This window comes from Chiloscyllium punctatum, chromosome 7 (genome assembly GCF_047496795.1).
Source record: "Chiloscyllium punctatum isolate Juve2018m chromosome 7, sChiPun1.3, whole genome shotgun sequence".
NCBI lineage: Eukaryota > Metazoa > Chordata > Chondrichthyes > Orectolobiformes > Hemiscylliidae > Chiloscyllium > Chiloscyllium punctatum.
In genome coordinates, this window is record NC_092745.1 from 133,789,289 (window position 1) to 133,803,097 (window position 13,809).

General features: G+C 44.9%; 1 protein-coding gene across 6 annotated transcripts in view; it reads right to left on the minus strand.

Moving 5' to 3' along the window:
* rnpc3 (RNA-binding region (RNP1, RRM) containing 3) overlaps positions 1-13,809 on the minus strand; it is a 45,312-nt gene that overhangs the window by 22,870 nt on the left and 8,633 nt on the right. For all 6 annotated transcript variants that reach the window (XR_011961199.1, XM_072574894.1, XM_072574895.1 and 3 more), the window contains exons 4-8: positions 13,254-13,372; positions 9,945-10,040; positions 8,173-8,284; positions 5,586-5,654; positions 728-864 (exon numbers count right to left, since the gene is read on the minus strand). Coding sequence is in view for 5 of the 6 variants with exons in the window: in XM_072574894.1 (XP_072430995.1) it covers positions 728-864; positions 5,586-5,654; positions 8,173-8,284; positions 9,945-10,040; positions 13,254-13,372 (533 nt within the window). In the remaining variant the exon portion in view is untranslated. The remainder of the gene's footprint in view (positions 1-727; positions 865-5,585; positions 5,655-8,172; positions 8,285-9,944; positions 10,041-13,253; positions 13,373-13,809) is intronic.

A 13,809-nucleotide genomic window follows, 5' to 3' on the forward strand; every position in this document is an offset into this window, starting at 1 on the left:
AGGATTTATAAATTCTGTGTCCTATGATCCTGCTCCACAGCCCCCTGATGAAGAAGCAGCGCTCTGAAAGCTAGTGCTTCCAAATCAACCTGTTGGATTATAACCTGGTGTTGTGTGATTTTTAACTTTGCACATCTCAGTCCAACACCGACATCTCTAAATCAAAAGAAGTAGTGACAGAGATTGTGCACGCACTGGTTGCCATTTTCCAAGAATTCTTAGAATCAGATAAAGTCCCAATGCCTTCAGCTGCTTAGCACCAAACTTCCTAAACCCCTCTGTCTTTCTCTCCTGCTTAAAAGTTCCCTCTTTAACCAAGTTTCTGTCCTAATATCTCCTTTAATGAACCCATGTCAAATTCTGTTCACGATTGTTCCTGTGAAACATCATGGGTTGGAGAGAAACCATTTCCCTGGTGAGAGAGTCTGGAACAAGGAGCATCACTTTAAAATCCAAGTCACGGTTCAAGCCAGGAGACATCTCTTCACACAACGGAGGGAAATCTGGACATCGATCCCCAAAACATTGTCTTTGTTAAGCAGGGGGGTGACATTTAATAAATTCAGTGCTGGACTTTTGCAGTAGTTTGCAAAGTTGGATACAATTGAGACAACAATCAACCACAATCTGACTGAAAGGTAGTACTCGAGTGGCTGAATCGCCTCCTTCCTGCTCTCAGACATAACTACATTAAAGATGCTGGAGTCAAAGTTATTGTTGTACTTGCCTTTCTTTATCCTCTTCACTTCCACTTTCATATTCGGATTCTTCCTCACTCGAAACATCCATCTCTTCCTCGGGCAGAGGGGGTTCCTCTGGGGGCAGTGGAGGCATTGGTGGGGGGGCAGGAGCATACTCCTCATACTAACAGAAACAGGAAAACAAATTCCTCAATTACCCAGGGAAACGGATCATCATTCAGCCCATCTAGCCTGCCCTGCCACTCGACAAGACGATGCCCAAGTCCATTTACTCAGCGTGGTTCATTCAGTAACAAAACCCACCCATTCAGATTGATCATGAATATCTGAGATGGAAACGACTGCATTTTGTGCAAGTATTTCAAGAGGCAAGAAATATTACATTTCTCTTGCACCTACCACTGCTACAGAAACAAACAAAACACATTAAACTCATGGCAAAGTGTACTTACTGTTGTAATATACAATACAGCAGCTAATTTACACACAACAAGCTCCCACTAACAGCATTGGGGCAGGGATCAGGTAATCTGGTTCAGTAACGATGAGTGAAGGACAAACATTGGCCAGGTCACTGAAGTCACTCAACTCCAGCATCTGCAATCCTCACTTTCTCCGAGATCACTGAAGTTAACCAACCTGTCCCATTCATCAAATTACTCATCCTTCCACTTCAGAGGGAAAAGGAGACCACGGTTTAATATCTCAGCTGAATACTGACTCATATAAGGGGCAGAGCCCTTGTGGCGCAACCCACCGACATTGCCCGCATGCTCGGCACCAACCCACCCGACAGTGCAGCATTCCCACAGTGCTTACCCACCCGACAGTGCAGCACTGCCTCAGTGCTGACCCTCCAATAGTGCCTTCTCCCTCAGTGCCACCTTGGTTCCTATCCCCTGACAGTGCGGCACTCTGTTGATAATTCGTCTGAACTTTGGCTGAGGACTCTAGAGTGGAATGGACACAGTGCACCTTCCGATTGGGATGTATGGGAGGTTACCCCCCCAAACATATCTGTTTAAAGTTAAAATCACACAACACCAGGTTATAGTCCAATAGGTTTAATTGGAAGCACTAGCTTTCGGAGTGTCGCTCCTTCAGATGGTAGTGGAGGGCTCAATCCTAAGACACAGAATTTATAGTAAAAGTTTACAGTGTGATGTAACTGAAATTATACATTGAAACACTGATTGTCTGTGGAGTCTTTCATCTGTTAGAATACAGTGATAGTTTCACATGTGATTTACACATGAAAGAAGTGAAACTATCACTGTATTCTAACAGATGAAAGGCTTAACAGACAATCAATTTTTCAATGTATAATTTCAGTTACATCACACTGTAAATTTTTACTATAAATTCTGTGTCTTAGGATTGAGCCCTCCATCACCACCTGAAGGAGCGACGCTCCGAAAGCTAGTGCTTCCAATTAAACCTATTGGACTATAACCTGGTGTTGTGAGATTTTTAACTTTGTACACACCAGTCCAACACCGGCATCTCCAAATCAAAACCGTATTGGAACAGCCTATGAAGCTGGTGTTTCGGCAAGGTAAGGGGCTAATCATATTTGTGGTCCCATAGCAGCTGTAGTAACTCACTGATGTAACTGGAGTCCCAGTGGCGTAAGGCTGGGATTAGAGTGAAGTGATTTCACCCAAATAACACACCACCCACTGATTGGGTTCGTGAAGCAAAATGTAAAACCTAACGATTATTCCATATCTTCTTGGTGTTATCCACGAAGCAGTTTGTCCCATTAGCCCCAGCAATTGACACAATCCGCAGACCAGTTCGAACCCCTGTAACCTTTTCATGAACGAGTTATCTAGCTGGAAGATTATCCTGTCCTCTGCCCCATAGGCATCTCTCCCTGCTGAACACCGCCCATCCTGGTTAACGTTTACAGCCATTTGTTTTCATTTCCAAAAGAAAATAAAAATTACCCTCACTGTAGAAATGGTGCTGAGCTCGATCAGGCTGCAGCGATATTACAGGAAGCAGCAGCTCAATGAGCCTCAGCTAACCCCATGCAAGTTCAAACCAATTAGTCCGACTCCCTGGTTGTTTCCCCTGAAGTCTTAGTTTTTCTTCCCTTTGAGTATTATGCTCATCTCCTTTGAGTCATATTACTAAATATATCCATCAGGCAGCACACAGATCCCAAAAACTGTATAAAACAAAATCCCCCTCTGGGGCTTTTCCCAATTCCCTTCAATCTGTCTCCCTCTGCTCCCTCACCCTCCTGCCCCTGGAAACACACTCTCCTGATTGACTCCATCAAACTCTCTCCATGATTTTGAACACCTCGGTTAAACCTCCCAGAACCTTCTCTACTCTAAGGAGAACAATCCCAGCTTCTCCAGTCTCTCCCCATTCACTGAAGTCCCTTATCGCTGGTCCACACAAATACAGGGACAGGAGCAGCAATAAGGGCACCCTTCTTCTTGAGTCTGCTCCGTGACTCAATGAGACCATGGCTGACATGATTGCTCCACATTCCCTCCAACCCTTGGTAACCTCACACCTTTTCGTTTATCAAGAATCTATCTCCCTTTGTCCAAACAATATCCAGATTTCGACTCCACCACTTTGACAGGAAGAGAATTCCAAAGACATGGGAGCCTGAGAAATAAATTCTCCTTCTCCATCGTAAATGAACGGCCCCTTTTTTAAAATACTGACCCCTAGCTCTCGGTTCTGCCACAAGGGGAAACATCCTGTCCACATCTACCCCGTCAAGACCCCTCCAGATCTTATGTTTCAATCAAGCCATCTCTCACACTTCTAACATCTAATGGAAGTGAGGCTTATTTGTCCAACCGTTATTTAGAAGGCAACCCACCCATTCCAGATATTAATCTGAGAAACCTTCTCGGACTTGCTTCCCACTCATTTACAGCTTTCCTGAAATAAGATGACCAGTACTGTACCCAGTCCTCCAGGTATGGTCTCACCAGTGCCCTGTCTGACTGAAGCATAATCCCCAGGACTTTTGTGTTCAGTTCTATTTGGAATAACATGGAACAATACAGCGCAGAACAGACCCTATGGCCCTCGGTATTGTGCTGACCTATGAACTCATCTAAGCCCATCCCCCTCCACTATCCCATCATCATCCATGTGTTTATCCAAGGATTGTTTAAATCTCCCTAATGTGGCTGAGTTAACTACATTCCACTCTCTGAGTAAAGAACCTGCCTCTGACATCTGTCTTATATCTATCATCCCTCAATTTGTAGTTATGCCCATCGTACAAGCTGACGTCATCATCCTAGGAAAAAGACTCTCACTGTCTACCCTATCTAATCCTCTGATCATCTTGCATGTCTCTATCAAATCCCCTCTTAGCCTTCTTCTTTCCACTGATTACAGAACCAAGTCTCTCAGCCTTTCCTCATAAGACCTTCCCTCCAGACCAGGCAACATCCTGGTAAATCTCCTCTGCACCTTTTCCAATGCTTCCACATCCTTCCCAAAATATGGGGACCAGAACTGTACACAATATTCCAAGTGTGGCCGCACCTGCGTTTTGTACAGTCGCAGCATGATATTGCGGCTCCGGAACTCAATCCCTCTACCAATGAAACCTAACACACTGTATGCCTTAACAGCACTATCCACCTGGGTGGCAACTTTCAGGGATCTATGTACATGGACTCCAAGATCCCTCTGCACATCCACACTACCAAGAATCTTTCCATTGATCCAGTACTCTGCCTTCCCATTATTCTTCCCAAAGTGCATCACCTCACATTTAGTTGCATTGAACTCCATTTGCCACCTCTCAGCCCAATTCTGCAGTTTATCCAAGTCCCCCCGCAACCTGTAACATTCTTCCACACTGTCCACTACTCCACTGACTTTAGTGTCGTCTGCAAACTTACTAATCCATCCTTTGCCTGTGTTTAAGTCATTTATAAAAATGACAAACAGGAGTGGTCCCAAAACAGACCCTTGAGGCACACCATTAGTAACCGGACTCCAGGCTGAATATTTTCCATCAACCACCACTCGCTGCTTTCTTACAGAAAGCCAGTTTCTAATCCAAACTGCTAAATCACCCTCAATCCCATGCCTCCACATTTTCTCCAGTAGCCTACCATGTGGAACCTTATCAAAGGCTTTACTGAAGTCCATATATACCACGTCAACTGCCCTACCCTCATCTACATGCTTGGTCACCTTCTCAAAAGAGTCAATAAGGTTTTTGAGACATGACCTGCCCTTGACGAAACCATGTTAACTATCTGCAATCAAATTGTTGCTTGCTAGATTACTATAAATCCTATCTCTTATTATCCTTTCCAAATCTTTTCCTACAACAGACATAAGGCTCACTGGTCTATAATTACCTGGGTCATCTCTGCTGCCCTTCTTGAACAAGTGCACAAAAAATTTGCAATCCTCCAGTCCTCTGGTACTAAACCTGTAGACAATGACGACTCAAATATCAAGGCCAAAGGCTCTGCTATCTCCTCCCTAGCTTCCCAGCAAATCCTCGGTTAAGAACATAAAAAAAACAGTAACATTCCAAGCTTTTCTGATTACTTGCTGTACCTGCACACTAACCTTTTGAAATTCCTGCATTCAGACACCCAGATTCCTTTACGTCTGAGTGCTGCAATCTCTCAACATTTAGATAATATGCTTCTTTTTATCCTTCTAGCCAATGGACAGTATCACATTTTTCAACATTATGGTCTATTTGCCACATTTAACCTGTCTACACCCCTTTGTAGATTCCTTATCACATCTTATTTCCCAACCTCTCTCTGCCCCATACTCTCCAAGGCCTTGACATTCTGCATCAATATCTCAGCTATTGGCTAACTGTGGGTGCTCCATGCACCACTGCTACAGCTTTCACACACAGATTACCATTGGAGGGCGGGTCGTGATGGGTCCGAAGGGAGCAGGCAGATTCATCTTGTTCATCAGGTGCAGAACCTGCAAGCAAGGTATTCAGTTATCAGCATGACATTCAAACTGTGAACAAAACACACTAACCCTACACTTTTTCATCTCAGATGTCCCAAAGTAGTTAAACTTAAGTGAGTCTTTCCGAAATGTGGTAACTCTTTTAATGTAAGAAATGCTGTACTCCACCAAGTACAGTAGGTTACCAGAAACAGGAATGTGATCAGCACCTGCGTTATCTGGCCATCTGTTCAAAGATGGAACAACGTGTTGGGATGTCATGTTACAACTGGACAAGACATTGGTAAGGCCACATTTGGAAAACTGTGTAGAATTCCGATCACTGCTATAGAAAGGACATTATTAACCTGAAAAAGGTATAAAAATTTACAAGGATATCACCAAAATGGGTTTGAGTTATAAGGAGAGGCTAGATAAGCTGGGACTTTTATTCCCAGGAACACAGGAGGCAGACGGGTGACTTTTTAGAGGTTTATAAAATCATGAGGGACGCAGATAAGGTGTACAGTCAAGGTCTTTTCCCCAGGATAGAGAAGTCCAAAACCAGAGGGCATAGCCTTAAAGTGAGAGGAGAAAGATTTAAAAAGGGACCGGAGGGTCAACTTTTCTATGTAGAGGGTGGTGCATTCTGGAAAACTCTGTCAGAGGAAGTGGTGGAGGCTGATACAATTACAACATTTAAAAGACATTTGGATAGGAATGCAGATAGGAAGGATTTAAAAGGAGATGGGTTTAGATCAGTGTGGTGCTGGAAAAGCACAGCAGGTCAGGCAGCATCTGAGGAGCAGGAAAATCAACGTTTCTGGCAAAAGCCGTTCATCAGGAATGCTGTTTCAGTACATGGTTGAAGAAGGATGGGCCAAATTAGACTAGCTCAGTTCAGGAAACCTAAGCATGAACTGGTTGGGCCAAAAAGTCTGGTTCTGTGTAACTCGGTCTTATATTTATACAGCACCACTTACAAAATGGAATGCCCCAAGACACTTTGCAGGAACGCTGTAAAATGCAGTTCGACATTGAGTCACATATGATATTAGAACACAAGAACACGAAACAATAGAAACAGGTTCAGGCCATTCGGCCCTGCTATTCATCATGGCTGATCTACATCAGGCCTCAACTCCGACTTCAAGCCACCTCAGCATGGCTGATGGTTCTTCAATATTTCAAACATATATTTAACTCCTCTTTAAATACTTTCAATGATCTAGCCTCCACAGTTCTCTATGGTAAAGACATTCAATGTCCTTGGGACATGCCAGTGTATCCTATCGTTAATATAAGGCAGAAAGATGTTCACAGCAGTCCGGGTGCAGCCTCACTCATTCATTTTACAGTTGGAACAAGATTTCCCTATTTTTAAACTCCAAACCCTTAGCTGCACAGGTCAGAATTCCATGTGCCACATTTTTGCACACTCACTTAACCTCTATCCTTTAATCACTTGCAAGACCTTGAAACCTTTTGTGTTTCATGTACAAGAACACCCAGATGCCTCCCTATCTTGTACACCAATTAAATGTGGCATCTTATCAAATACCTTCTGGAATCCAAATACACTAAGTAGTCTTTTTCCCAGGGTAAAGGAGTTCAAACTTAGAGGGCATAGGTTTAAGGTGAGGGGGGAAAAGATTTGTAAGGGATCCAAGGGGCAACTTTTTCACACAGAGGGTGGTGCGTGTATGGAATGAGCTGCCAGAGGAAGGGGTGGAGGCTGGTACAATTACAACATTTAAAAGGCATCTGGATTTGATTTATGAACAGGAAGGGTTTGGAGGGATACAGGCGAAGTGTTGGCAAATGGAACGATACCTGATTGAGATGCCTGGTCAGCATGGACAGGTTGGACATGATGTATAACTCTACGACTCTATGTACTGATTCCCCTTTCTCATGTCTGCTTGTCATAGCCTCAAAGAACTCCGTAACAAATCCTTCAAACATGATCTCCTTTCCACAAAAACCACGTCGACTCTGTTCAATTGCACTAAGCTTTTCTCAATGTCCTTCTACTGAACAGAATTTCTTCCATTGACTGGATGACCAATAACATTCGGCAAACTCCTCTGTTCTGCAAAATCATCTCAAGAAAAAGTAAGAGTGAAAGACTGTGTGATTGAAATCTTTAAAATTACGTAAGGGCTTGACACAGTGGGTGGAGGGAATATGTTTGCACTGAAGATCAGAACTTGGTGCGATGAAGACAAGACAGTCCCTAATAAATCCAATCAACAATCCAGGAGAAACATCCTCACCCAGAGAGCGGAGGGAACATGGGACCTGCACCCATGAGGGAATATTATTGCTACATTAAAGGGGAAGCTGAATGAACATCCTTTGATTCCTTTTTGCCTCACATATGTTGATAAAGTGAGATGAAATGAGGGTGGCATGAATAAATATTGCCGTTGCCAAATATGGGCCCAATGGCGTATAAATTTACATGATTCAACAAAAATTCAGTAAAAGCAAAGGCTGAGATTTTCTTGCAGCCAAAGGTTAAAAATATCTCAACGAATTATTTTACCTGCACGTAGAACTTGGGTACACTCGCCATGGCATTTGCAATGTTGGCCAGAGTGACGCTGGATGGCGGTGGGTACAGATACTTCAAACATGGGTTCATGGGATAGGTAAACCTGTAACACAAGGAGGACAAGGTCCACAGTCCAACACACAGCTTGAGGATCTCTCAGCCTGCTGACGAAAAACTTGCTGACACCTAAAATCCAACCTGACAATGTAACTGACTCAGCAGCGTTGTGGTGAAAACGCTGACAGGGAGAAAGTGAAGACTGCAGATGCTGGAGATCAGAGTCGAGAGGGTGGTGCTGGAAAAGCACAGCAGGTCAGGCAGCATCTGAGGAGCAGGAGAATCATGTTTCACGCAAAAGCCATTCATCTCATCTGCCACCATTTGTAACGATTCCCATAAAGCGTTTTCCACTGAGGTAGGTGGAGGGATAAATGTTCACCAGGCACCTGAAAGACTCCTCTGCTCTTCTTCAGAATAGTGTCAATGACAGGCACAGGGCCAGAAAATACTGGCAGATGTAAACCCGAGAAATGGGGCAGGACCAGACCCTCCGACAGTGCGGCATTCCCTCAGCACTGACCCTCCGACAGCGCGGCACTCCCCCAGCACTGACCCTCCGACAGCGCTGCACTCCCTCAGCACCGACCCTCCGACAGCGCTGCACTCCCTCAGCACCGACCCTCCGACAGCGCTGCACTCCCTCAGCACCGATCCTCCGACAGTGTGGCACTCCCTCAGCACTGACCCTCCGACAGTGTGGCACTCCCTCAGCACTGACCCTCCGACAGCGCTGCACTCCCTCAGCACTGACCCTCTGACAGCGCTGCACTCCCTCAGCACTGACCCTCTGACAGCACTGCACTCCCTCAGCACTGACCCTCCGACAGCACTGCACTCCCTCAGCACTGACCATCCGACAGCGCTGTACTCCCCCAGCACTGACCCTCCGACAGTGTGGCACTCCCTCAGCACCGACCCTCCGACAGCGCTGCACTCCCTCAGCACCGACCCTCCGACAGCGCTGCACTCCCTCAGCACCGACCCTCCGACAGCGCTGTACTCCCTCAGCACCGACCCTCCGACAGCGCTGTACTCCCTCAGCACTGACCCTCCGACAGCGCTGTACTCCCTCAGCACTGACCCTCCGACAGTGGGGCACTCCCTCAGCACTGACCCTCCGACAGTGGGGCACTCCCTCAGCACTGACCCTCCGACAGTGGGGCACTCCCTCAGCACCGACCCTCCGACAGCGCTGTACTCCCTCAGCACCGACCCTCCGACAGCGCTGTACTCCCTCAGCACTGACCCTCCGACAGCGCTGTACTCCCTCAGCACCGACCCTCCGACAGTGGGGCACTCCCTCAGCACTGACCCTCCGACAGTGGGGCACTCCCTCAGCACTGACCCTCCGACAGTGGGGCACTCCCTCAGCACTGACCCTCCGACAGTGGGGCACTCCCTCAGCACTGACCCTCCGACAGTGGGGCACTCCCTCAGCACTGACCCTCCGACAGTGGGGCACTCCCTCAGCACTGACCCTCCGACAGTGGGGCACTCCCTCAGCACTGACCCTCCGACAGTGGGGCACTCCCTCAGCACTGACCCTCCGACAGTGGGGCACTCCACCTTTGGATCTGGCAGTTTGTGTAGTCACTGGTTTGAAATCGTAGTGTGTGTTTAATGAATCGAGGTACCAGCTGCCCGGTGTGGTTGGTGTTAGAATCCTGATGAGCTGGTTCCACCGTTAAAGCCATGTTACTAACCCGAGGCTCTTGGCAATCGCATCCTCAATAGCGGGAACTCTTGGTTTCAGAGCCTGCTTCACAACCTCATCGTCTGAAGTTTTTTGTGTCACGTGACTAAAAAGCAGAAATAAAGAAAATGAAAAATCCATACATTCTATCAAGCATCATGCGAATTCTTTGTTTTATTACACTAGAAACTTCATGAATTTCCCAAACAACATCAGAGAATTTTCACACGAATATTTAACACTGAGGCAAATGAAAGGGATGACATTCCGAAAGGAGAGTCCGGCCAGGTGTGAACAAATGGCCAACAATATTGCAATAATGGAAACCAGGGTGGATGAGGGGCTCAATCTGAGGAGATCTCAGGAGGTTCACATGTTGGGAGAGAACACATACAAACAAACGGTGAAAGGAATTTGAACTGAAGAATGAGAACTTTGAAATCAAGGCTTTGCCAGACTTGAAACTAAGTGGCAAATATGAGACCTCCATTCAAGAAAGGAAGGAAGAGAAAACAAGAATAAAATAAAATGATCAGTACTGACAAAGATTTACAGGACTCGAAACTCTTTCTTCCCACAGACACTGCTGGAACTGTATTTCTCTCGGCACTCTGATTCTTAAACTGCAGACCAGTTAGCTTGATGTTGGCCAAGGGAGAGCTGTTCAAATCGATCATGTCTCAGACACTTGGGAAACTCAAAGTAATTGGGAAGATTCAACATAATTTTGCAAAAAGCAAATATATTTAAACAACAGATTATCTGAATGGGTACCATGTGATGTGGACAAGGGGGATCATATTGATGTGCTGTACTTGGTTTCCAAAAGGCATTTCACAATGTTCTGCACAAAAGGTTATTTCACCAAGTAGGGACTGTATTTGTCTGTGCGCGTGAATGTGTGCATGCTGTGGGATGGTGGTGAAAGAGAATTATTAGAATGGATAAAAGATTGGTTGGTTAGTCGGTAGAAAACAGAGCGTATACAAAAGTGTGTGTGTTCCAGATTTGCAGGACATGATGACATTAAAAATTATGACTTAGACAAGGGGACGGAAGGTACAGCAGCTGTGACCAGATTGGGTGCTCTGAAGATGACATAATGAGAATGCAGCCTGCTACAGACAGGTCGACGGAGTGGTCAGAAATCTGGTCGAGCGAAGTATAACGTGAAAAAACATGAAACGGTTAATTTTGGCAGGAAGAAGGAAAGTAGACTAGGCCAGAAACACTGAATGGCTGTGGAACGCTGAGATACAGAGGTATCAGGATGTTCTGGTACACAACTCATACAACATTATAGCAAGTGATTACAAAGGCTCACAAAATGCTTTTTTTTGTTATGAGAGGAATGGAACATAAAATGAAGACTAATAAATAAAAAACAGGTAGTAGAGAAATTCCGGAGGTCTGGTGACATCTGCAGACAGAGAAAAAGCATTAACCTTTCAGTTCAATTGGATACTCAAACTGCTAATGCCAGGAGCTGCTGAGTTTCTTCGGCACTTTGTTTTTATTTCGGATCTCCAGTATTCGCAGTGTTTGTTTTTATTGCTGAAATGAAGGAAGTTATGCTTTGGTTACACTTGGTACCGGTGAGAGCACATCTCAAATACTGCGTGCTGCTTTTGTCCCTTTATTTAAGGACGGTCATAAATGCATTGGGGGACAGCTCAGAGGAGGTTTACTGGTTTGACAGCTGTGATGGGCAGGGTGCCTTATCAGGAAAGGTGAGAGAAGCTGGACTTTGCTTCCACTCAGGTTTAGAATAGTGAGGGGTGACTCAGAATGAAATATACAAGATTGTGAATGGCCTTGGTATGGTGGACATACGATCAAGTCCAGAAATGGGGGCATTTTCAAATTAGGGCTCACCGTTTTAAAACAGAGATGAAGAGATTGAATAATTTTAAAAGTGGAGATGGACAGATCTCATCAGGCAAGGGAATGAAAGGCTTTTGAGTGTAGACGGAAATGTGCAATTTGCAACCTACTAAGATCATGGGTAATCTGTGCGTAGATCAGGTTTGAAAGGCCAAATAACCTGCCTTTGTTCTTACTTTGTATGTGATTCAATGTCAGTAAGTGGGATTTGCATTCCACAAAGACCCAGAAAGTTATCCACGTGTCCATGGTCAGCATGAAATCCCACAACAAAACAGACACAGAAACAGATCAAAGAAAAGATGAGGAGATTCCACAACAAGGCTCCAGCATTCCAGCTCCCCTCAGAGCAACACAAATCCCAACATCTGCTGCCCTCCTGTGGATATGAACTAATACGGCCACTTCACTTAACAACAGGCTTAATGTTAACTCCGATTTCTCTCCACGTGTTGCTTTTCCAGCAATTTCTCCTTCTGTTTCTGATTTACAGTGTCCACAGTTCTTTCGGTTTTTATTTCACACTGGAATCAATCCCATTATGAATGAGATTAAGGATCCAATATGGGAATGGGTGACTTAACCCAGCCAATATACTGTGTATCACTGCTCTCCTGCTGTCAGGAGGGAACAGAGAAATACAGGGAGTGGGTAGTTCAGACTTCTGTGCCTCTTCTGCTTTTCAATATGATCATGCCTCACCATCCAGCATTCTTCCCTTATCCTTTGATTCCTTTAGCCCCAAAAACTATATCTAACTCCTCCTTGAAAACATTCAAACAAATGACACTTAAGGGAGATCATAAAGTGGGTTTCTTGGTTGTTAAAGGTACTCGGGGCTTTCTGCAGTGGATTTTAAAATAGAAGGTATTCGCAAAAATACAATCTAGTCACTTTTATACAGCAAAAATCGCAAAGTGTAATACAGTACCTTGTGTAATCCTTTCAGCTTTGACCTGGAAACTTGAAGTTATCATTTTAAACTTATTGGTCTCTACAGAGATCAGAACATAATGCACTGGGACTGTCAAGTCGGAGCTCAATTCTCATGTTGAGACCTGACCCAAGGGATGCAACTGCTGCAGGGGGTTCACGGTATTTGTTGGAGCAAACTTTGTTGCTTTGCAGATTTTATAAGGGAACCATTTTTAATTCTTGATCAGCTGCTTTGTATTTAACATCATTAGTTCAGTCTGTTAACAAAAACTCATTCATTCATTCTTATGGGAACTAAATCCCTGTTTTTTGGTCTTTTCCAGGTGTTAGCAGATAAGATGCTGCCTCAGGGTCAGTTTGGAAGGGGGTCCTGCCAATCAGAGATACAAATTAATGTTAGATTCAAGCCAAGCTTTTAACAGCCCGGGTGTAACCTGCTCAGATTAGGCAAAGCCAACAGTTGGAGCTACAATAAAATGACGGAATGTGAAGTACGTACGGTTTGCTTTCATCGCAGACTGTCCCTGGTTTCAGTTGCTTGACGTGCTCCTGTTCCTTCGCATATTCCACCACCAAAGTATGGCCCAGGACTCTTAACTGATGCAGTCTGGTCAAAGCCTGAAAACAGCATATGGCAGACTGGCTTCATTGCTACATGTCAAATACCACAGGCAATGAACCTTTCTCAATGTACCACAATGATTGAGAGGACTGCAAGGTTTGAGTCAATGACTGAACCCTGTAACTGGCAGAGGTGGTCCACAGGACTAACTGTCAGACAAGTCAGATTCAAAGCCAAGTGGGGAGATATTAGAACCGATGATCAAAAATTCAATCCAAGACATTTCTTTTTAAATACGCTTTAAAAGCTGAGAGGGAGAGAGACAAAGATTCAGGGGGCTTTAGGCTGGGAGTTCCAGGCAACTGGAGTTCCAGTTAGAGCGACTGTCAGGGATACACAAAGTCAAATATCTATGGACACATCTCTCCAATATAGTGATTCATCGACTAAAAGGAATTAGCCTCAATATAAACTCCAACCCTGAATGACAGGG